Genomic DNA, 25463 nt, shown 5'->3' with positions numbered 1-25463 from the left:
ACAATCATATTCTTTAGGCAGGGAGATCAGATTGTGGGGTGAATGGGGACTTTAACTTTTTACTTTATATGTATCTGTACTGTAAGACATTTCTTACAGTAAACAGCCTAATAATTATGTAATAATTATGTAATTTTGAGAAATGGTCGGGCTTCCCTGGTGGCGCAGTGGTTGAGAGTCTGCCTGCCAATGCAGGGGACACGGGTTCGAGCCCTGGTCTGGGAAGATCCAACATGCCGCGGAGCAACTGGGCCCGTGAGCCACAACTACTGAGCCTGCGCGTCTGGAGCCTGTGCTCCGCAACGATAGGCCGCAATAGTGAGAGGCCTGCGCACCGCGATGAAGAGTGGCCCCCGCTTGCCGCAACTAGAGAAAGCCCTCGCACAGAAACGAAGACCCAACACAGCCAAAAATAAATAAATTAATTAATTTAAAAAAAAAAGTTTTAAAAAAAGAAATGGTCAAGAGGAGAAGACACATCACAGACTGGGAGAAAATATTTGCGAAAAACAACAACAAAAAACTTCTGATAAAGGACTGTTATCCAAAATATACAAAGAACTCTTAAAACGCAATAGTAAGAAAATAAAACAACCTGATTAAAAAATGTGCCAAAGACCTTAACAGATACCAAAGAAGATATACAGATGGCAAATAAGCATATAAAAAGGTGTTCTATATCATGACATGAAGGAGATGAAAATTAAAACAAACAACTATGAGGTACCACTACATGTCTCTTAGAATGGCCAAAATCTGGAACACTGATAACACCAAATGCTGGTGAGGAACTCTCATTCATTGCTGGTGGGAATGTAAAATGATTCAGCCACTATGGAAGACAGTTTGGAGGTTTTTTACAAAACTAAACATATACTTGCCATATGAGGAAGCTATCATGGTCCTTGGTATTTACCCAAAGGAGTTGAAAATTTATCTCCACACAAAAACCTGCATATGGATGTTTGTATCAGCTTTATTCTTAATTGCCAAAACTTGGAAGCAACCAATGGGTCCTTCAGGGGTTAAATGGGTAAACTGTGATACATCCAGACAATGGAACATTAATCAGTGTGAAAAAGAAATGAGCTATCAAGCCATGAAAAGACGTGGAAAAACTTTAAACGCATATTACTAAGTGAAAGTCACCAATGTGAAAACGTTACATACTGTATGATTCCAACTATAGGACATTCTGGAAAAGGCACAACTATGGGGACAGTGAAAAGATCAGTGGTTGCCCAAGACTGAGGGATGGGGGTAGGGAAGAATGACTAGGTGGAGCACAGAGGATTTTTAGAGCAGTGAACCCATTCTGTACAACCCTACCACGGTGAATACATCTCCCTATGCATTTGTCAAAACCCACGGAATGTACAACACTGAGAGCAAACCCCAAGGTAAACTATGGACTTCGGGTGATAAGTTAATATGCTATGTAACAAATGTACGACTGCGCTGCTAATACTGAGAGTGGGGAGGGTAGTTGCCTATATGAGACCTCTATGTATTTTCTGATCAACTTTTGCTATGAACTTAAAATTGCTCTAAAAAAAATGAAGTCTCTTTAAAAAAAAAATCCCTCCTATTCAACCGCTCACCCGGATAATCTCTGGCAACAACCGCTGTGTTTACTGTCTCTAAACTTCACTTATACAAAGTTTTTTAAGGTTTGGAGCTTTTATAAATCTATCAAACCTTCACAGATAGTGAGTACTTTCTCTGGAAATGAGTGTCTTTGACCTCAGAGCAGTTACAGTTCTTAGTTATCATACCTGCAGCTCACGGGTTTGGGGGTTTGCCTCTAAAAGTACCAATAAAATCTTACCGTTTTTAGTGGGGGGAGCGGGGGGGAAGGCAAGTGAAGGAACTTCCAGCAAGGCTAAGCCATTTCCGCACCTCCCGGGGTTGGTGTGGGGGGCGGGAAACGGTCGGGCCCACCCGCTACGTCTGGGAGCCTGCGCTCCGGCCGCCCGGCACAGCCCCGGACACACGCTCCGTCCGCACCGCCCACTCTCCGCGCCCACTCCCGCCCGGCCCGTCTCCCAGGGACACACGCCCAAACACGGACGAGACTGACTCAGGGCCGAGGCCCGCAGACGACAGTCTTAACCTTCGCATTCTCCCCAATTTCCACACTTCGACAGAGTTCTCTAACTGTTCTCAGGAAACAGCGCCGTATCCAAGAGACTGGCCGGCGCCCCAAAAAGTCCAGTAGCCACGGTCGCGCGGGGTATGACGGGGCGGGGGCGGGGTTCCGCAGGGTATGACGGGCCTGGGGGCGGGGCGCGGCGCGGCGCAGCCCGGGGCGCGCGAGCGGCCCGCGGGAAGCACAGCCGTGCGCGCCCCGGAGCCGGGTCCGGGTGGGCTGCGGTCCGCGCGCCGTCGCGCTGTCCTGTTGGAGGAGGGAGGGGCTGGCGCAGCCATGTTCGTGGCGCGCAGCATCGCGGCGGACCACAAAGATCTCATCCACGATGTGTCTTTCGACTTCCACGGACGGCGGATGGCCACCTGCTCCAGTGACCAGAGCGTCAAGGTGCGCGCGGGGCCGAGCCCGGAGGGGGGCGGGAGCGTGCGCGGCCCGCTGTCCGAGCGGAGGGGCGCGGGGAGAGTGGATTTCTCTCGACTTGAGGCGTGCTGCGGGCACGAGGTCCGGAGCCCAGGCCGATTGGCGGGCACCCTCCTCCTCGCTAGTGTGGAGTCAACGCCGCCTGGGCCGCCTCCGCCGCCTCCGCGCGGCTGCGGGGGCGTGCGTGCGTCACGGCGGCGTGCGCGCTCCTGCCGCGGGGGAGGCTGGGCGCGCGGGTCCGGCCGACTCTGCAGGGCCGCCCGGCTGGGCCCAAGGCGCCATGGCACCGCTCCTCGTTGGTCAGGCTGGGGCCCGGGTCGCGGGGGCGCCGGCACAGTGGGTGGGGTGAGCCGGCCCCCGAGCACCTCGGCCCCTCCATCCGGAGCGGGGCCCCGGGACCCCTCCCCGCCGTCCGCCCGCTCCTCACAGACGTGCCGCAGGGGCGCCGCGCGGCCGGTCTGCTCCGTACGCGACGTCCTCGCAGGCGGGTCGGAATCCACTTCCCGGGCTGCAAGTGTTGCGAGGCCCAGGTTTTCTCGCTCGCCCCGCCGTGGGAGTGTCGCAGTAATAAGCGTCCGTTAACCAAGTGGGTTTCGTTATCCGCGTAGAGCTCAGCCTCCAAGTCACTAGGACTTAGTGGGTCGTCTAGTACGGAGCTTTTGTCTGTCGTGGTGTTGCAGTGAAAATCTTCATTAATACAGCTTTTTATGTTTTCTGGATGATTTCCATAGGCTCATTCCAGTAGAGAAATTAGTGAATATTTTAAAAGCTTTTGAGAGTAATAAGCAAATTACCTTTTTGCGGGTTGTACTATGTTACAACTGCCGGTGAAGAGTATCAGTGTGATAATTGTCCGTGTCGGGCATTATCATCGCAGTTTTTTTTTCTTTAATTATTTTTTATTGTGGTAAGGTACACGTAACAAAATTTACCACCTTAACCGTTTTTAAGCGTATAGCTCAGTGGTATTAAGTGTGTTCATATCTTTGCATCCATCTCCATAACCTTCTCATTTCGCACTGTCCCCGTTAAACATAACTAGCCGGTCCCTCCGGCCCCCGCCCCTGGCAGCCACCCTTGTACTTTCTGTCTCTGAATTTGGCTATTCTAGCGGCCTCATATAAGTGGGATCTTACAGGATTTGTCTTTTTTTGTGACTGGCTGATTTCACTTAGAATAATGTTTTGAAGTTCATACATGTAGCATAGGTCATAATTTCCTTCCTGAAAAAGGGAATGTTTAAACTTAAAAACTTTTTTAAAGGGCTAAAAATATATATTGCATATACTGCATTTTACTTATCACTCATCTGTCAGTGAAGTTGGGTTTCTTCTACATTTTAGTTGTGAATAATGCTGGTATAAATGTGGGTGAACAAATATCTCCTTGAGGCCCTGCTTTCAACTCTTTGGGGTGCAGACCCAGAAGTGGAATTGCTGGATCACATGGCAATTCTATTTTTATATGAAGTTTTTTGAGGAGCCACCATACTGTTTATCGTTACTTTTTTTTAAGACAGGTTAAAGTGTCATGTTGTTATTGTAATCTGTATTTTTTGTTGGTAGTAATGTTCAGTGTTTTGTTTTTGTTTGTTATATATACAGTTGATCCTCATTGTTTGCAAATTTTGTATTTGTGAATTTGCTTATTCTTTAAAATTTATTTATAACCCCGAAATCAGTGCTCATGGTTGTTTGTTGACATGAGCTGGGTGGCAAAAAAATTAGAGTTGTCGGATGTGCGTTCCCAGCTGAGGTTGGACGGGTGACACTCTGCCTTATGATTCAGGCTTTCATAATGTAAACAAGCATCCTTCTCATTGTCTATTTAGTGTCACATTTTTCACATTTTCGTTCTTTTTTTGGTGATTTCCACTGTCTGAAGTGGTCCCCAAGTGTAGTGCTGCATAGAGTTCCCCCAAACAAGAAGGCTGTGATGTGCCCTATGGAGAAAGTGTGTGTTAGGGAAGCTTCATTCAGATGTGAGTTATGCTGCTGTTGGCAGTGAGTTCAGTGTTATTGAATCAATAATGTATACCAAATAAGGTGTTTTTAAACATACACACATAAAACAAGGTTATGTATCGATTGGTTGACAAATATATTGTGGCGAGAGACTCCTGTGAATCTCACCTGTCAATAATTTCCCCAGGAGGAGTGGTTTGGTATTCGCCAATTCACTGCTTACAGTGGCATTCTAGGACATAACTAGGACATAATGGCTATAAGTAACCAGACTTGACTGTAACTGATATTGTCTCCATTAACTAGTAGAGCACAGGTTCCTTGACCCCAGTGCTTAGCACAGGGCCTGACGTATCCAAGTTTCTCAATAAATATTTTGTTGAATGAGTGAATGTTTACTTATTGGTTGTATTCTTTTGTGAATTTATGTTCCCCTCCTTTGCCCTCGTACTAATGTTAATGTTTTTCATATTAATTTGTAGGAATTCTTGGTATAAAATATCTTTTTTCTTACAGGTCTGGGATAAAAGTGAAAGTGGGGATTGGCATTGCACTGCTAGCTGGAAGGTTAGTATTTATTTTTACAGTGATTTGAAAGAATTGAAACATTTACTATTTGGTAGCATTAGTGACTTGCTGTTCAGCTTTGAGAGAATTGTAAAATTTATATCTTTTACTTACATTTTTTTCACTATTAAAGTAACAAATACACTTCAGAAAATTTAATAAGAAAATTTGAAATTCTGTATCATTCTAACCTAATTATTTTTTGCATCTCAGTATTTCTTACCTTTTTCCTTTATATATTTTTTAATAGTTGTGATGTTTTGTACATAATTTTATTTCTTGCATTTTAGAAAAATAACTTTACTCAGGTAGATTTTTATGTATCTTGAGAATCATCAATTTTAAATGTACAGTTCAACGAGTGTTAGTAAATTTACACAGTTATGCAACCATAACCACAATCTAGTTTTAGAACACTTCCATCAACCCTGAGGTTTCCCTTGTGCCTTTTGGGGTCAGTCCTCGTTCCCTCTTAAGCCCCAAGCAACCACTGAACTGTTTGTATAGTTTTACTTTTTCTAGACATTTCATATAAATGGAATTCTACAATATGTAGTTCTTTGTTTCTGCCTACTTTCCTTAGCTTGTTTTTGAGGTTCATCCATGTTGTGGCATGTGTCAGTGGTTCGATCCTTTGTAATGCTGAGTAGTATTCCCTTGTATAGATAAAGCCACATTTTATTTATTCATTCACTATTTGATGGACAATTTGATTGTTTTTAGTTTTTGGCACTTATGAATAATGCTGTTATGAACATGCCATACAAGTCTTTGTGTAGACAAACATTTTCGATTCTCTTAGATATGTAGGAATAGAATTGCTGGGCTGTGTATGTTTTTTTTTTTTTAATTTTATTTATTTATTTATTTATTTATTTATTTATTTATTTATTTATTTATTTATTTATTTATTTATGGCTGTGTTGGGTTTTCGTTTCTGTGCGAGGACTTTCTCTAGTTGTGGCAAGCGGGGGCCATTCTTCATCGCGGTGCGCGGGCCTCTCTTGTTGCGGAGCACAGGCTTCAGATGCGCAGGCTCAGTAACTGTGGCTCACGGGCCTAGCTGCTGTGCGGCATGTGGGATCTTCCTAGACCAGGTCTCAAACCCGTGTCTCCTGCATTAGGCAGATTCTCAACCACTGCGCCACCAGGGAAGCCCTGTGTATGTTTTAACTTTCTTGAAAACTGCCAGACTCTTTTCCAGAGTGCCTGTACCATTTTATATTCCACCAGCAATGTATGAGGGTTCCAGTCTGTCTTTTTGATTATAGCCATCTTAGTGGGTGTGAAGTGGTGTCTCACTGGGTTTCAATTTGTATGCCCTTAATGATTAATTATATTGATAGTGTTTTCATGTGCGTATTTGCCATTCATTTATCTTTTTTTTTTTTTTAATTTATTTATTTATTCATATTTATTTTTGGTTGTGTTGGGTCTTCGTTTCTGTGCAAGGGCTTTCTCTAGTTGCGACGAGCGGGGGCCACTCTTCATTGCGGTGCGCAGGCCTCTCACTATTGCGGCCTCTCTTGTTGCGGAGCACAGGCTCCAGACGCGCGGGCTCAGTAGTTGTGGCTCACGGGCTCAGTTGCTCCGCGGCATGTGGGATCCTCCCAGACCAGGGCCCGAACCCGTGTCCCCCGCACTGGCAGGCAGACTCTTTCAACCACTGCGTCACCAGGGAAGCCCCATTTATCTTCTTTGGTGAAGTGTCTATTTAAATCTTTTGTCCTCTCCCCTTTTTTTAAATTGAGGTGAGAGTCACACAACATAAAATTAGCCATTTCAAGTAAACAAATAAATGTGAATGCATTTATTACATTCACAATGTTGTACAATTACTACCTCTGTCTAGTGCCGAAACTTATTTTTATCGCTCCAAAAGGAGACTCGTATTTCTTGCTTTTTAGTTTAACAACATGTTTCATAAGTACTTTGGTTTGTTTTTAAACATAACTATAGCAACAAAACATAAATATAACAACAAATATACCCTATTTTGTTTAGCTGATGGATATTTAAGTTGTTTCCTTTTTATTGTGATGAACACCTTTGTGCAATCCTTATTCTTTAGTTAGATTGTGCTTTACTGGGAATCTAACATTTAGCAGAATCTCAGTGCCCTAGTGCATCTTTTACTTAATAGCCTGTAAAAATAAGAAAGGTGAAATGAAAAAGACTGGACAGAACAAAGGATAAAAAATAAGGGTGCAGGGGCTTCCCTGGTGGTCCAGTGGTTAAGACTCCGTGCTTCCACTGCAGGGGGCATGGGTTCAATCCCTGGTCGGGGAACGAAGATCCTGCATGCCGCATGGCACGGCCAAAAAAAAAGGGGGGTGTGCAAAGTTTACCATTGGATGATGACACTGTTACCATGTAGAAATTATTGGATTATGAAAGTGTTCTGAGATTATTGAGTATAAAAGTGTTAGATGTACAGAAGCTTGAAACAGATTTTGTAAACATCCATTGGTGGACTGGTGCTTATTGTCATACAGTATTTTTACTGGAAAGCACAAATGAATTCTGTTGATGTGAAATGCTTTAAGACTTTTCTGCCTTTTTTTTTTTTTTTGTCAACAAAAAAAGAGTTGGATTATAGTAATTTGAACTAATTTGACATTTTTCATCTATAAAGATAATGCTATTGAGCTTTAAATTATTTCCTCAGAATACAAGGATTTGGACTTCTCTATATTTGTTCTCATTGCCTCTTTTCCTAGAATAGTCCATTGTCTAGCCAGACATCAGAATCATTTAAGCATTTTGTTGCTATGGTTTCTTATACTGTCAGGCTTTTGAAGCATATAATTTTGATTACTCTTATTTATCAGGTAGATGTTTCCTATAGAGGAAATTTGCAAGTAAAAAAAACACAAAACAGTAGACTGATAGAATCTCTGTTTAAAAGCTTTGTTAGGCTAAACTCTGAACCAAGTCTCCAACTATTATTAGCACTGAAAGAGGTCAACTTTATCCAGCTGGATTTTTCTTTATTAGTAAAATGTTAGAAGAATTTGACTCTAGAAGGGCTGCAATCCTAAATATAGAGTATCTTCTAAACGTTAAAAGTGCTAGAATTGAACTTTTTATTGGCTGTGCTGCATAACATGCGGGATCTTAGTTCCCGGGCCAGGGATCAAACCCATGCCCCCTGAAGTGGAAGCGTGGAGTCCTAACCACTGGACCACCAGGGAATTCCCTAGAATTTAACTTTTTAAATGTTAAATTGAATAGCTTTCTCCTTTTGTTGAAGTGAAAATATCTGTATTCTGTTTCTTCAAGTGACTCAACTCAGCTTTTTTCATTTTTTGCTTTTTTAATTCCTCAGACACATAGTGGATCTGTGTGGCGTGTGACATGGGCCCATCCTGAATTTGGACAGGTTTTGGCTTCCTGTTCTTTTGACCGAACAGCTGCTGTCTGGGAAGAAATAGTAGGAGAATCAAATGATAAACTGCGTGGACAGAGCCATTGGGTGAGACATTTGTTAGCGGTGGGTTGGTGGGTGGGGGACATGAGCACCCGAGGAGCAGTGGTCTTTCCAAGAACACTTCGGGGTGCTAAGATTTTCAGTCCCACCCTCCCTGACCTCCGGGGAGGAGAGAGGGGCTGGGGATTGATGTAATCACCAATAGCCAATGAGGTAGTCATTCACGTCTGTGTAATGATGTCTCCATAAAACCCCTAAAGCAGCTGTCCTCAACCCTTTTGGCACCAGGGACCCGTGTGGAAGACAGTTTTTCCACGGGGAGGGCAAAGGGGGATGGTATCGGGATGATTCAAGCGCATTACATTTGTTGTGCACTTTATTTCTATTATTATTACATTGTAATAATAAAATAATGAAATAATTATACAACTCAGCATAATGCTGACAGGAGGCAGAGCTCAGGTGGTAATGTGAGCAACGGAGAGCGGTTGTAAATACAGACGAAGCTTCACTCGCTTGCCTGCTGCTCACCTCCTGCTGTGTGCCCTGGTTCCTAACAGGCCACGGACCGGTACTGGTCCGTGGCCCAGGGGTTGGGGACCCCTGCCCTAGAGGACAGGGTTCGGAGGCTTCTGGGCTGGTGAACACCTGGAGATTTGGGGAGAGTGGTGCCTGGAGGGGGTGTGGAAGCTCCACACCTGTCCCCAGCCTTGGGGACCTGTCCCCAGCCTGTGCGTCTCTTCCATGTGACTGTCCCTGAGTTACACCAGTCAGTCAGAAGCACAGGTAACAACCTGGGTTTTCGACTGGCATCTGAAGAAGGGTGTCTTGTGGGACTGAACTCTGAACTCGTGGAATCTGATGCTATCTCCGGGTAGTTAGTGTCAAAATTGAGTTGAATTCTCCTTGGACACCCTGCTGGTGTCAGAATTGTCTGCTGGGGTGGGGAACAGCCTCTACCCCCTACCCCCACCGGAATTGGAAGTGTTACCAGAACCTTTTACTTCTTTAGGGAAATGTCTCTTCAAGTCCTTTGCCCATTTTGTTGTTGTTGAGTTGTAGGTAGGGGTTCTTTATGTATTCTGGATATTAATTCCTTAAGAGATACATGATTTCCAAATATTTCCTCCCATTCTGTGATTTGCCTTTTCACTCTCTTGATAGTGTCCTTAGGTGCACAAAATTTTCATGAAGTCCGGTTTATTTTTTTCTTTTGTTTCCTTGTGTTTTTGGTATCATAAATCATAGACAGATTCACTGTCATGGAGACTTTTCCCCTAAGTTTTCTTTTAAGAGTGTTGTAGTTTTAGTTCTCATGTTTAGGTCTTTGATTCACATTGAGTTAATGTTTGTACATGATATAAGGTAAGTATCTAACTTCATTCTTTTACGTGTCAATATCCAGTTTTCCTAACACCTTTTATTGAAAAGATTGTCTTTTCCCCATTGAATGGTCTTGACATCCTTGTTGAAAATCAAGTGACCATATATGGAGAGTTTATTTCTGGACTCTATTCCATTGGTGTCTGTCTATTCTTAGGCCATAACACACTGTTTTAATTATTGTAGGTTTGTAGCTTGCATACTATTCATATTTTTGACTTTTTTTTTTGTTTTTGAATGATGGAAGGGGTTGGCCTCATTGCCTTTGCACCGGGGCCTTCCTCAGGCAAACAGTTGCTTAAGGGCAGGGGCGCAGAGACATTTCTTGAATAGAAAGGATTTTTCTAGCAGTCAGTCTGAGATCGATCAGTTAGCATAGTATAGGCTGGGTTTAGGAGTGGTGGCATAGAAAGGATTTTTCTTCGAACTTAATTATTTGTCTTTAGTTAAATCCACTGTCATTAATGCATTTAATATTTCAACATTTGTGTTATTATTCAGTGGTGTTTTTAGACAAAAGTTTGCAAAGATGCTATGCTATCTTTGAAGTTTGATATTCTTTTGATATTCAGACACCTTAAGATGTATTTTAGTAACCATAGACAGTAAACTCTTTTTTAAAAAATTATTTATTTATTTATTTATTTATTTATGGCTGTGTTGGGTCTTCGTTTCTGTGCGAGGGCTTTCTCTAGTTGCGGCAAGTGGGGGCCACTCTTCATCGCGGTGCACGGGCCTCTCACCATCGCGGCCTCTCTTGTTGCGGAGCACAGGCTCCAGACGTGCAGGCTCAGTAATTGTGGCTCACGGGCCTAGTTGCTCCGCGGCATGTGGGATCTTCCCAGACCAGGGCTCGAACCCGTGTCCCCTGCATTGGCAGGCAGATTCTCAACCACTGCGCCACCAGGGAAGTCCACCATAGACAGTAAACTCTTGGTTTCTAAATTTTGTTGACATTTTCAGTCAAAAATCATCTCATCTAGGTGCCAGACAGTAACTGGTACATGCTATGCTGGGATTCTCTAATTACCAGAATGCCAGCCTCGTACCATTCACTTGGTCTCTTTTAAAAGTGGATGGTAGCGGTCTGAGTAGGACTAACACTTACACTTGATGGAAGAAGTTTCACACCCTCCATTCTGTTGTTAAAGAATCTGAATTCTTTTACTTTGCGGCTTGCGGCCTGCTTTGTATGACAAAACTGCCCATATGAAAATTCTAACACTTTCTGGTTTACTGACCTATCTGCTTAAGAAGAGAGTACTTACCTAATTTAATAAAGTGAGATTTCGTAAGGCCTTCTTTCTTCTGCCATAGAGGGAGTAATTGATTATAGGTCACTGGTTTGTTACTGATTGCTAGCTGTGTATGTGGTATTTTGCTAAGTGCTTTAGAGGAAATTGAGGCCCACACAGGTTTTGAATACCTTATTCAAGGTTATATACCTAGTAAGTGGCAGAGGAGTTCTGTGTGATTTCAGAGCCTGTGTTCTTTCCACTCTGCCATCCTTTTTTTTTGTATTTAATTAATTAATTAATTTTAAGATTTAATTTAATTTTTAAAAATTTTTGGCTGTGTTGGGTCTTTGTTGCTGCGCGAGGGCTTTCTCTAGTTGTGGTGAGCAGGGCTACTCTTCCTTGTGGTGTGCAGGCTTAGTTGCTCCACGGCGTGTGGGATCTTCCCAGACTAGGGATCGAACCCGTATCCCCTGCATTGGCAGGCGGGTTCTTATCCACTGCGCCACCAGGGAAGTCCCTGTATTTAATTTAAATTGTTAATTTTTTTTCAGGTCAAGAGGACAACGCTAGTGGACAGCAGAACATCCGTTACCGACGTGAAATTTGCTCCTAAGCATATGGGTCTTATGTTAGCAACCTGTTCAGCGGATGGTATAGTCAGAATCTATGAGGCACCGGACGTCATGAATCTCAGCCAGTGGTCTCTGCAACATGAGATCTCATGCAAGCTAAGCTGTAGCTGTATTTCTTGGAACCCTTCAAGGTATGCTTACACAGCAATCCTCTGGTGATATAAGCCTAGTAATTATTACACTTAGCATCAGATGGTTTATTTTTTTGAATATGCTTTTTGTAAGTAATCTTGTTCATTATTTTTAAAAATGTATATTATGTATAATAAAAATTCTCTCTTCTCCACCCTGTCATGTGTCTTATACCCCTATTTCTACTCCACAGAAGAAGCCAACCACTGTAAATATTCTGGTGCGCCTTCTGGACTTTTTCCATGCATATACAAATAAATATTTAATAACAAATATTTAATTTGTGTGTTTATAAACACACAAATGTATGCAAATACAGGTATATGCTATCATGTACAAGTGGACACAAAACACACACACATGTTTAGACATAACATTTTCCTTTCATGCAATTTGCCTTTTTCACTTACAGATACATCATGGGCATTTTCCCATGTGTTAGTGTAACTAGTCCTTCCTAACTCCTTTAACTGCTGTGTAGAGTGTGATTCTAAGACTGTATCATAGTTGATTTTTATTAAACTGTTTTTAAAATTAAAAGAGTAATGAGTCACCTGATAAAAAAATTCAAATAATCTAGAAGAGTACAAAATGAGAGGTAAAAGTTCCCTTACCCCCTAAAAACAAATGCTGTTAGTAGTTTTGTTTTTAGATTTTAATTCTGGTAGTCACTATTTTATTTTTAAATGATTTATTTATACCTTTGGTTCTTGCTGTGTTATCTTTAGACAGTATTTATACTCATTCTGTGAAAGATGACTTTAGCACATTTATAAAGCTTTCCACTTGTCAAGGTATGACAAGATATTTTATTTGTGGAAGTGTTAATAGTTGTTTAGTTATATTCGTAATTATCTTAATTTCAAATATTTATTTCTCTAGTGATTTATCAATTTAGACTATATTGACTCACCTTTTTTTTTTTAAAATTAATTAATTAATTTATGGCTGTGTTGGGTCTTCGTTTCTGTGCGAGGGCTTTCTCTAGTTGTGGCAAGCGGGAGCCACTTTTCATCGCGGTGCGCAGGCCTCTCACTATCACGGCCTCTCTTGTTGCAGAGCACAGGCTCCAGACGTGCAAGCTCAGTAATTGTGGCCCACGGGCCCAGCCGCTCCGCGGCATGTGGGATCCTCCCAGACCAGGGCTCGAACCCGTGTCCCCTGCATTGGCAGGCAGATTCTCAACCACTGCACCACCAGGGAAGCCCCTCACTTCTCTCTTAAAAAAAGGGGAAATTAGCTTTTTTTTGCTTCTACCACACATCCACCCTCCCATTTCCTAATATTTTGTTATATTGCTTATACAGTGACAAGATTTACAATGTTTGTATTTACGTTTTGTAAACATTTAATGATGTTGTTATATGTGTTAAGTACACATATAAGTACTTTGTCTTTTGACTACAAGTTGATTCTAAATACTAAGTAGCAACCAAATTCATAAGACTAGATTATGTAAATATTCATTACAGACACAAATGTAAACTATTTCATGAAAACTGTTGTTCACACAGAGTAATATGGCATTAACTCCTGATGGGTGCTCTTTTCTCTTTACTGATTCCTTTACTTCTGGGTTATACTTGGCTGTCACAATTTTCATATCACGAGTTGCCTTTGGATTTTTTGTTTTCATTTTGGTCGCATACCTCTTAAAGTAACTTTTTTTCCTATATGGGATGGATGGCAAACTTTCTGAATTCTAGCATACCCAAAAATGTCTTAAATTTCTCCATGCTTAATTGTAGTTTGGCTAGTTTTAGAACTTCGGCCAAGTTCCAGATGTAAGAATTTCAAAGTACTGTTCTTGAATCTTTTAAACTTTAGGTGGTGAGATGTCTGAGGTCAGTCTGATACTGGATCTTTTGTAGGTAGCCTAGTCTTTCTGGAAGATTTTAGGATTTTGTCTTACTACTTTGAGTTGCAAGTATATTCTCCGAGTTTGTGGTTTGTCATTTTGACACTATCATGACTTTTGATAGTCTGCAGAAAGTTCTGAATTTTAATATAGCCACACTTAACAGTCTTTCTATATTTGTTATAGTGCTTTTTGTTTTTTTATTTGAGAAATTCTTCCCCACCTTGATGTTGTTAAGTGTATTCTGAAAGGTTTTTGGTTTTGCCTTTCACACTTGGGTCATTAAAACTCCTGGAATTGCTTTGTATAGTTTAAGGTAGTAGAATTCTAAAATTTATATACCAGGATGTTTCCAGGTATTTTTTCTTTTAAAACATTTTTCTGTTAGGGAAGATTTCAAATATACTAAAAGTGTAATAGGCAGAGCCTCACATATCCATCACCCAGCTAGAATAATTCAAAGCTACTCTTGTTTAATCTGTATATGCCTCCCCACCTTCACAAACAAAACAAAACAAAACAAAAAAAACTGGATTATTTTGAAGTAAATCCAGACATACACTATTAGATGTTGGTCTTTTTTGAATTCATCCTGCTTGATGCTTAGTGGTCCCTTTTAAGGTGAAGATTCTTGTCTCAGATTGGGGATATTTTAGGATTCTTTGATAATTTATCCTTCTGTTTTCTCGATTCTGTCCTTCTGGAATTCATCTTTGATTATTCTTGGATTTACTCTCTATTTCTTTAAAATTGTTTGGAGATTTACTACTCTGTCTTCCAGATCTCCAGCTTGTTCTTCAGGTGTGCATTTTATACCATCCAGTGATGTTGGGGGTTGGGGGGAGTGGCAATCATTTTTAATTGTTAAGAAGTCTTTCTTTTTCTCTGATAACTCCTTTTTTATGCCAGTCAGTTTTTGTTACATGGATACACATTTCTCTGAGGATCCTAATTAAAATTTTTAAAAATTTTATGTTTTTTGATTTACAGTCAAGTCTTCTTTTTTGCAGTAGTTGTGTTCTATCAAGTTGCTATGAACACTGAATTAGCTAATACTGAACCACCCCTCCCAGGGGAAATACAGGATTAGGTGCCACCAGCCTCTGATCACATTTTTGTTAACTGATCAATACTCAACCTTGTTTTATGTGTATTTCTGTCTAAAGACACCTTATTTAGTCTATATTCATTAACACTGAATCCAGCCAACAACACTAACTCACACCTGAATGCAGCTTTTATCTAACAGAGGTATTTTCTCCATAAGGCACATCATGACCTTCTTGCTAAACTTAGGAACACAAGGCAGCACTTCAGCACTGCACTTGGGGGCCATTTTAAACAGCAAAATCATCAACACAACAAAAATGCAGAAAACATGATGGTAAATAGAGTGCAAAACAGACACTGGTTTTTCAGCATGAAGCTGAAACAGGAAGGCCCATGAGTGCCCCAAGTATTGGATTTTTGGTTTTGCAAATAAATTTTAGCAAGTAGGTCAGTTTACAAATGTAGAATCTGCATATGATGTGGACTGTAGGCTGTTTTATATTTTCTCAAAGATCTGTTTCCTCAAAGAACTGTTTGTATGCCTTGGTCTTTAACTGTCACACTCCTTGTTTTTGTCAAGTGCGTGTTAGTCTTTGCTCATGTATTTGTGTTTGTGAACAGGAGACTGTGATGGCTGCTAGAGAGAACTGGTGTTGGTATTTTTCTCCTGTTAGATGCTCTGTTTTCTTAACAGCTCATTCTCTTACTTAGGGGGTTAGCTGAGTTTTGACTAAGTAGGTGGAGTGGTTTGGCAGGGTTTCGTTGTAGGGCGACCAAGAGGGAGCTGGCAGGTGGGCATTACCCCCAAATTGCCAAAGTCAGGAGGTTTTGACTTGGGGGATAGAGCACTTTAATGTATTTTCTTCTTTCTTGTCCCTCTCCCTGCTGGTTTTGGAGTGCTACTTTATTTCAAGTTCATATCTCTCCTCTTATAAGTTCTAATCATCTCACTAGGATCTTTCCTCAGACTTTCTTTAGCCTAGAGCACAATCAGCTGCCAGCCATGGGGGTCTTCTGATTGCAGATTATTAAATGAATCAATTCATGATTGCCCCATTACTCATTACTATTGGTTGATTGATTCATTATTTACTTGCTTACTGATTAGAGGTTGGAGCTTCCAGAATTTCCTCCTTAATGATAGTTGTTGAGCTCTTTTTCCCTTAGCATTTTCACTGTCTGATCTCCTTTTGCTTCCTGGAATCCTCCAGATTTCATGATTTCTGATGGCACATTCTGATTTCTGCACTGTTACAGTGTTATTTTTTCATCATTTCCATGGAGGCGTAGGAAGGAGATGCAGGTGATCAGTCTCCTGTATTCAGTCAGAGAGTTTGATGGTTTTGCTCACTGTTTAATTATGAGTCATATTTGGAAAATGGTTTAAATGTGATCATCTTATTTATGGATATACAAATGAGATAATCCTCAATTCAGGTTGTTATCTGGATGTTTTATAATTTATTTTTTAGAATATTTAAAAAATTTATATTTTCAGTAATTTGAGATTATATTACTGTAAATGTACTTGCCCTTGCTCAAATAAATACATTTGTGGAACATTGAAAAAAGAAATTTTATGAGATATAGAAATTACTATAATTTACATCCCTTTGAATAGCCAAGAATTATAATAAGTAACTTGTAATTTTGTTTTATTACTATAGCACTTTGTAGTTTACCTGGTATTTTTCTTTTTTTTTTTTAAATTAAAAAAAATGTTTATTTATTTGTGGCCGTGTTGGGTCTTAGTTGCAGCACTTGGGCTGCAACTAAGTTGTGGCGCGCAGGCTCCAGAGCACGTGGGCTTAGTTGCCCCGAGGCATGTGGGATCTTAGTTCCCCGACCAGGGATCGAACCTGTGTCCCCTGCATTGGAAGGTGGATTCTTAACCACTTGACCGCCAGGGAAGTCCCTACCTGGTTTTTTTCTTATATTAGGTGATGTCATTATCAGAAGCTTTAGTAATAAACACCTAAACCTTTTTTTTTTAAATTATCGCATTTTGTTTTCAGCTTTATGAAATTGGCAGATCACAATATCAAGATCAAAGGTTAAACAATACCTCTATGTCATGTTCATAGAGGTATTACTTAATCTGGATGGGGGAGGCAAAGGAAATCAATATCTAGGAAATTAGACATAGAAATGAAAAAAAATGATTCAACCTAGAGTCCACCTCAGTAGAGTTCACTCTCTTATTGCTTATCTTCTGCCTTTTTCAAAACGCAGTTGACCACAAATGAGTCTGGAGACTAGAGAATGACAGGCATGCCTTCCTGAGGGTGGTCTTTTTCTACTTTTCCTCCTCCATCGGGGTGGGGTTCTCTTTGTACGAAGCACGTAAAAATCTTTTTGCCATGAATTTGGTCACCACAAAATTACTTTTCATTCTATAGTTAATGACCAGATCTTTTAGAAAGAAAAATTCTAACGCCTCTTAGGTGTCTTTAAAAAAAAAAAAATCTGTTGACTGCTTGAAGCTTTTTGTTTTGGGAAAAGGACTACTTTCTATCTCAGCCATAAGAAAATGTGGTTAAAAACAAGGTGAAAGCCCGGTGTCCTCAGTCCCCAGGCTGAGACCTCAGGGGTACCCCTCCTGGGTGTGTGGTGCCGGGCGTGGCAGGGGTCTAGTCCGCAGTGACACGCTGACTGGTGGGTTGCATGGCTGCTGGATACGTTTCTAATTCTCTGAACTAAATGTGCATTAATTTTATAATTATGTAAAACATCTTTTCCTTTCTAGCTCTCGTGCTCATTCCCCCATGATCGCTGTAGGAAGTGATGACAGCAGCCCAAACGCAATGGCCAAGGTTCAGATTTTTGAATATAATGAAAACACCAGGTCAGTACTGCTTTGGTTTAATTATTGTTCTGAATTGCATTTAATTTTTTTAAATGTTATTTCTTTATTCATTAACTCAGTTATGCATTATTCGTCACATATTTACTGATTTCCTATGATACGCTAAGTTCTCTGCTCTGGTAATATAAAATTGAGTGGTGTAGAGGAAAAGGTAATTGATCTCCCAGTATGTACCATCATGAAGGGAAAACAAAAAAAAAAAGGTGAAAAATGGTGATGAATTTTATAAACTGGGAGAATCAGGATGTTAAGAGATTATGCCTAGGGGGAGGGGGCCAGGAAAGTTCATTCAAAAGGAGAGCCATAGAAGGAGTAGAAGTTAGCCAGACAAAGAGGGCAAAACATTCCAGATGGAGAAAACTGCATGTGATGAGAGAGAGCCAATATATTTTCATTGTGCTTGGAACATAATAGGTAAAAAGGAGTGTGATGAGAAATCTGGAAGGCTTATACCTGCAAGACCTACTGTTCAACGTTTAATTTTTATCTTAAAGGTAATGTGAAGCCATTGAAAGACTTCTCAGTTGGAGAATAACAGGATCAGATGGTAGTTTAACACTCCTGAGGTGTGGAAATAGACTTTGGTGTAGCTTCCTTTATCATCACTTAAAAAACTCAATTCTTGCTGTTGTCAGCTTAACTTTTTTCTTTACACTCAAATCTTAGGAAATTCAGGTACCCTTTTTCTTAAAAAAGATGTTAATGGCTAACAAATCAAGATCTCATTCTAATTAAGTTTTAGTTACTATGTTTTAAGCTAAACTTAAAAAAATTAAAGGAAGAAACCTGGGAGGTTATATTACATTCCTAGGGCTGTCAAAGCAAATTACTACAAACTGTTGGCTTAAAACAGATGTTTCTTTTCAGAGTTCTGGAGGCCAGAAATCTGAAATGAAAGTGTTGTCAGGGCTGTGCTGCTTTCAGACTCTTTCCTTGTCTCTTCCAGCTTCTGGAGGCTCCAGGAGTTCCGTGGCTGAGCTGCATCACTCCAATCTCTGCCTGTGTCTTCACATGGCTTCTCCTCTAATGTCTGTTTCTCTCTCATCCTGAGATCCTTAATTGTGTCTGCAAAGGCCCTTTTCCGATAGGTCACAGTCACAGTTTCTGGGGGTTGGGGCTGGACATACTATATACTGCAGAGATAAACACTACTTCATTGTGAGCAAGATGGAGAAAATGGAGATACCTAGACATGTGGATTTTTAAATTTTTCATTTCTGATAATTTTAATGTAAATTGTTTTTTCATTTAGGAAATATGCAAAAGCTGAAACCCTCCTGACAGTCACAGATCCTGTCCACGATATTGCCTTTGCTCCAAACTTGGGACGGTCTTTCCACATTCTCGCCATAGCAACCAAAGACGTGAGAATTTTTACATTAAAGCCTGTGAGGTGAGTTTTTGAAACAATTACTAATTTGAAAGTTCTCTTACCTCTTGCTTATTTTCATTTGTGGAGGAGAGTATAGAGGCAACAGTGATCTGAAGAATGGATTCTTTAATGAACATTTTATTTACAAATATATGACTTTTGGAAATAGGGAATTGAGTAAAGAGAGGAGATTTATGTTTTCTTAGTTGTGTTTTATTTAGGCAGGTACTAAAATGAATTGGATCCTCTGAATATAATTGCACTCTATAAATGTTTGAAGGAATGAGAGGTCTCAGTCTACTTAGGGAAAATTAAATTAGCACTGAGACATTCTTGTGAATAAGCTATTTAGCTTTAACTTTGGAATTGTGAGTTTCAGTTCTTTTTCTTTTCTTCTTTCCTTCTTCCTTCTCTCCTCCTATTCTTCCCTTCCTACTTTTTCCTTTTAAAATTAATCATTATCATCTCTTTTATTCCTCAACCTTTTGGGGGGAATAAAATCCTCTTTAGTCACTTAATATCTTTTATGTGGTAGGATCATGCGAGGTACTGGGGAGTCAAATGAAAGTGACATGGCCCATCTCTCAGTAAGCTACGGAGGTTGGGGGGCGGGTATGGATATGACATTGATATGGTGTGTATGTGAGACCATTTGTATTTTTTAATTTAGAACAGTGAGAGTGTGTGTGTGTGTGTGTGTGTGTGTGTGTACACTCAGAATTCCTCAGGAAAATTTTTTTATTAACAGGAAAGAACTTACTTCCTCTGGTGGGCCAACAAAATTTGAAATCCATATAGTGGCTCAGTTTGATAATCATAATTCTCAGGTCTGGCGAGTGAGTTGGAATATAACAGGGACAGTGCTGGCATCTTCAGGAGATGATGGCTGTGTCAGGTTGTGGAAAGGTAAGATTTCATTGGAGGAATTATTGCTTTATGATGCTACTTTAGAATTTTCACTTAGAAATGTAAACTCCGAAGTATTTTGAAAAAAAATTATCTTTCTACAGTTACTTTTAAATTAATGTCTCGTATTGTGTTGAATCTTTATCATTTTACCTAGTTCAAAGCAGTAATTGTCTGATTGAATTGTTTAAGTTTCCATGTGGAACAAAGTAAAATAATTGTAACAGAATATACACTACCTCCAAAGATACCATTTGCTATGTGTGTAACTTGTGGGACTTCTCTACAAACTCAGGATATAGTCATCTCTTACTTGATAAACAATTGCTTTATCCAACAAGCCCTTAAGAGGAGAAAAATCCCATATCTTCCCCACTTCTTCTCTACAGCTCCCAAAAGTTAGAGAATCTTGAGGCCACTGATTCTAAAAGTTTCTTAAAAATGCCAAGCAGAGAAGGCGGTCTGGACGGTGGACACTGACTGTGGGTGCTGTGGCGTGGTCTGCACTTCTCCACGGATGTTTATCCACTGGCTCTGTGTACCACTGTAGTCGGTGGCGTCCCATCTTTAGGATCCGAAGTTACAGCTTCGTTCATTTCCCCTGAGGAGTTAACTGTTCCCAAACTGCAGTTTGGCTGAGTCTCCCATGGTCAGCTTTAGGCTGTGGTAGAACCAGCCCAGGTGTCCCTTTCCTCAGGGTCTCTGCTGCCCTGTCCTGCCTAACTTGGATTTCCTGGGCTCAGTGTCCGCAGTGACCAGTTTTGCATCCAAACAATTAGGCCAAGTTGGATAAGCCACTCAAACCCCAGAGGTTCTGTTACCTACATCCATGAGGACATGACTTGTACTTGCTTAACTGAGAAGGTGACTCCGTTACCCACACATTAGAACTGAAATTCATTATAATGAAGACAGAATTTTATTTTGATATTAACTTAATGTAATAATGTGGTAGCTTAGAGAATTGTCTCTGTTAATATTTATCTTGTAAGGAAAGGAAATGGGTGGTGAGAGCTTTGTTTTTAAATTAGTATTTCTTTAAAAACTTCAAAAAATAATTGTTAAAATTGAGATATATGTGTTTCATTTAAAAAAAATGTCTTTACCATTTAACCGGAGAGATATGTAGCCTGTAGGTCTCTTTTATTTCTTTAATTGTAGATTTGTGCCCTGGAACATAGGTATTAGTCATGTTAATGAGTTTGACCATTTTCCTTTCAGCTAATTATATGGACAACTGGAAGTGTACTGGTATTCTGAAAGGTAATGGGAGCCCTGTCAATGGGAGCTCTCAGCAGGGAAACTCAAATCCTTCCCTAGGTTCAAATATCCCAAATCTTCAGAATTCATTAAATGGATCTTCTGCTGGCAGGTAGGCTGTTTTGTGAGAAAACTAGAAATTATCTTCTTTTTAAATCATTCTGGTAGCTATACTGAAGGTGTGTTATTTCATGGATTTTAAGATTGAATCAAGAAATTCACATGTAATTGTGGCACTAGAAGAGAAGGAGGCACTTTGGTAGCTCTGTATTTGGCTTATTACTTGGTCATAATATTTACAGGTAGGTTCTGAGGCTGTTAAACAAACTCAATTATATGCTGCAATTTAGTGGTCTTCCAGAAACATATATAACTTTGAAGTAATGAGATGAAGAGGAAGTTTGGGACAGTACTGAGGATCGTAGTCCCAGATGAGCATTAGTGTTGCTAGTGCTGATAGGGTGGCCTTTGAGTCAGGTTAAACTGAAATTTTAAATAAAACACACGAACTAAGGCTTTGTAAAAGTGAGTAAATTAAATGTTTTTGTGTGTGTGTTTAAAATTTTCATGGAGATTGTAAGAGGATATGGTAAATTCTGAGTTCTTGATTTTTAGAATTTTTAGTATATTTTAGATTCTCAGGGAATGTTTAATGTTATCTAAAGAGTTGTCCTTTTGTTTTCATATTCAAATTTCAAATGTGAATTTGTAAGGTAAAGTTATTTTAATATGCCTTTGTGAATAATTTGGAATACTATTTAGGAAACTTGAAAGCACAGCCTTAACAAACTGTCATGTGGTTGTCCTGTTGTCAACTTAAATGAAAGAAGAGAATTGTATTTTAAATTTCCTCAACTATTTTTATATTGTTATATTTTTATAAAGGAGTCCTGCTTTTTGATTTTAAGTATTTGCATGAAAACAATTTCAGGTTACCATAGAAGATATCAGATTATAAAGATTATTTCATGAAGCAAAGATACTAGTGTTAATTTTTTTAAAAAAATCTAGTTTTTGGTTGCCACCTGTACTGCATATTTTCTTTTGTAAAGAGCTTTGAAGTTTTGATGTGTTCTTATTGTGCCAATAACCATGTGTGTTAGATCTGTGATGCATTTTCCCTTCTCCATTTGTATTATGTCCTTTAACAGAAAGCACAGCTGAGTACCAGCTAACTGGAGTAACTTTGCTGTTTTGCTGCTTGTTGCATGCACACAGGAATGGGAAGCAAGCTCCTTTTCCCCTTCCCCAGCGCCGTTTGACCTCTCCCAAGATACACCAACAGCCTGCTTACTACTAAACGCAGTCCAAAAGGCCTTTAAAAATACAGTGTATATCATTTTTTTGTGTGCTAGCCAGTTTATTGACATTATTTGAAACTTTTGAAATATAAATGGAGAGGCTTTTTGTTGAGACATTGTCACCAAAACAATTTTTTGAAATGTTTCTGAAACGAACATGGGTTTTAAAATTAAAGGATTGTTACCATCCTCATTGCTAGTTGGGAGGAGGGAAGATATCACTTTATTCCATCTGGAGACTATATATAGACTTATGTCTTTTATTTTCTAAAACAGTAAGCTAAAATGAATTTTTATAATTTTAATTTGAAGATTGAATATTTTTCATAAAGATTGTTTTGAGTGCTAATTTGTTTACCTTTTGTAGAATTGGTTTATACATGATATTATTCAGTACAACTCTGTTATTTCTTTGTAATGTTTAAAAAGTATTAGTGAAGGAGTGAGAGAAGTAGTAGTGAAAGTAACTTGACTGTACAGTTTGTAGCCAAACAACATTTGGTATTGCTTCATTTATAATTTAGAAGTAAAATGAAAACATCTTTGTAAGTTTTCAGTTCATATTCACTAAAGAGATAAATGTTTCTAATATGTGCTTGTATATTTTTATGGTGTGATTTCACGGCTTAAGGTTTCAAGTCAAAATTTAGAAACATACTATAAGAAGCAGATAAAACTCTGCTAAAATTGTGCATGCATGTTAACCTCCACATTCCATGTCCCAGGATTTTCTTAATTTTGTTGGCTGCTTCATTTAGTTCATATCCTCTGATGACAAAGCTATAAATCTTTTTTTGAGAAAATGCTAAAGTATTACGGGTAAGTTTTAAAATGGCAGAAGAATAACAATAGGACATATTTTTGAGCCCTTTTACTTATCAAAATTTTGTACTAATCTTTTTGCAGAAAAACATCTAAGTACATTCAAAGATTGTGTTTCTTCAAAAGTATGTTGCAATAGCTGGCCATACTATGTGAAAGTCTATCTGAATTGGTCCTGAGTATCATGTATGCACTAAAAAATGTGCTGCTGCTACAAGTGAAGTGTTGCTTAAAGAAAAAGCTTATTTGATTTGTAAATTACAGGAGAGCATCAATATGTTTCTCAGACTAGAAAATGTTTTAAATTATAAAATTATGTCTTTTTTGTAACATTCATACTGATAATTTTTTTTAACATTTTAAGTTTAACAGATTGTATTTTTTTCAAGTTCCTATACTTGCTTAAGTGAGCCTGATTTGAGTAAGGGTCTTGATTTTGCTATTATGTTCCGTTAGTTTTGGCATGAATATAGTAAAGCTTTTTTTTCTAGCATGTGTTTTTTCCTCTTTGGTTCTCTTTGTATTTACTACTTTTCTCTTTTTCTTCTGTTTTTTTCTTTTTTTTTTTTTTTTTCTGTTGTTTTTGTTTTGTTTTGGTGTTTTGTTCCTGTCTTCATTGTTTCAGGTATTTCTTTCCCCCTCTGGATTCCCCACGGGCTGGATCGAGATGGTCCAGTTATGCCCAGCTCCTTCCTCCTCCTCCTCCTCCTCCTCTGATAGAGCACTCTTGCGATGCTGACACTGCCAGCCTCCAGTATCCTCACCCTCGCAGACGATCTCTCTCTCGGCCTCTTAATCCCTTACCTGAGAATGAAGGGGTTTAAAAAACACTGATTTAACACTTAAAGGCCTTATTCAAGTGCTTGTAAATGCTTTCATTCCTGGCTTTTTGTTTTTCTTCATTTTCTTTCAGAAGATTTTTCTAATTTAGGGTCTGTCTTGCATGTATTACAACCAGAACATGGTGTTTGGAACCTAAATGTGTTTGTGCTTCTGCATCAAAGGAATATTTGCTTCATTGGTTGATAACCTTTGATGAAATATGAGATGTGTACACACAACATTAACTGTGAGAGTTACACACAATAGCTGACTTCAAAGTGCCTGTTCTGTACATTTTATTTTGAACTGTTATGGCGTTAAGTTTCTTATGGTTTGTCATACTGGTTAATGTGAAAGCATATTGTTATAAAGTTAACTTTGCCTTTGAGACATAATAAAAAATGTTTTTGATTTTTACAGGCTAATGTTGCAACTGACTAGTTTGTAAAATAAATCATTCCTGTGTATAAAGCAGCAAAACATAATATGGACTGTTTGGTCTTTTTTTTTTTTTTTCTTTTAAAGGAAACTGCCTTTCACTACTTGGAATTATTGTTTAAAGCTTTTGTAATTATTCTCCAAGTAGATTATTTAATAAAATATATTTTTAAACATATGAATCTGTTGCCATATAAAAATAGAATGTAGTTTATTTGATGGTTGGTAAAGCTTATTTGTATCTCCTTAAAATATCATATTGCTAAAAAAAAAATCCAAACAATCAGAAATTAGGGGATGATCATGGCATTTATTTAGAAGGTAGAAAGTTAGTATGCAGACTAACATCTAGAACCAACAAATGTCTACTTGACATTTGAACAGCATTTCGTGTGTCTATCAGCTAATCACACAGATGGTATAGTTGTTATAAATGTGTATTATAACTTATAATCTAATTTTCAAAGACACTCTCCTATCAATAGACACTTTCCTGTCAAATCCCTAGAGCTTCCTAACATGCAAAGGATAAAGAGCTTATAAAGTATATTGTATTTTAATTTAAGGCAAGGTCTTTCTTCTGTTAAAGGACTTGTTTTAGACCAGTAGACTTGTCGAGTTTCAAAGCAAGAGGTCTCACTTTAAGTTTGGATCTAGCTCAGAAGTAAGAATTCAGGTCTTTGAGATTTCAATCATTATAGAGGTACGTGGGGTAGGATGGGGTAATGAATTGAGACAGGCCCTCCCATTTAGTGAACATTGGGCATCTTCTATATGCAAGATACTGTGCTAAACACTTTGGGATATGTAAAAAAAACAAAGGTAGTCGGCGCACATTCATTCTAGTGGGAGA

General features: G+C 39.2%; 1 protein-coding gene across 2 annotated transcripts; it reads left to right on the top strand.

The window, feature by feature from the left end:
* Nucleotides 1-2306: 2306 nt before the first annotated feature.
* SEH1L (SEH1 like nucleoporin) lies at nucleotides 2307-24643 on the top strand. 2 transcript variants are annotated; one of them, XM_059895454.1, is made up of 9 exons: nucleotides 2307-2536; nucleotides 5050-5100; nucleotides 8429-8575; nucleotides 11703-11914; nucleotides 17570-17668; nucleotides 18942-19082; nucleotides 19810-19967; nucleotides 21189-21339; nucleotides 23976-24643. In XM_059895454.1, the coding sequence occupies exons 1-9, from the start codon at nucleotides 2426-2428 to the stop codon at nucleotides 24172-24174; spliced, it is 1269 nt and encodes a 422-aa protein (XP_059751437.1). In that variant the 5' UTR covers nucleotides 2307-2425; the 3' UTR covers nucleotides 24175-24643. The 2 variants fall into 2 exon arrangements, with proteins under 2 accessions (XP_059751437.1, XP_059751438.1); XM_059895455.1 differs by having other exon boundaries at nucleotides 22379-24072.
* The last annotated feature ends 820 nt before the right edge of the window (nucleotides 24644-25463 follow it).

Source organism: Balaenoptera ricei, chromosome 14, assembly GCF_028023285.1.
Source record: "Balaenoptera ricei isolate mBalRic1 chromosome 14, mBalRic1.hap2, whole genome shotgun sequence".
Lineage (NCBI taxonomy): Eukaryota > Metazoa > Chordata > Mammalia > Artiodactyla > Balaenopteridae > Balaenoptera > Balaenoptera ricei.
The sequence above is the reverse complement of the archived record's forward strand: the minus strand, read 5'-3'. Positions and strand labels throughout refer to the sequence as shown.

Bases quoted from the DNA above. Each gene is read 5' to 3' on its own strand.
- SEH1L (XM_059895454.1), top strand. From the start codon at position 2,426: ATGTTCGTGGCGCGCAGCATCGCGGCGGACCACAAAGATCTCATCCAC. The intron at 8,576-11,702 runs GTGAGACATTTG...ATTTTTTTTCAG, and splicing joins TGCGTGGACAGAGCCATTGG to GTCAAGAGGACAACGCTAGT. The intron at 19,968-21,188 runs GTAAGATTTCAT...TTTTCCTTTCAG, and splicing joins CTGTGTCAGGTTGTGGAAAG to CTAATTATATGGACAACTGG.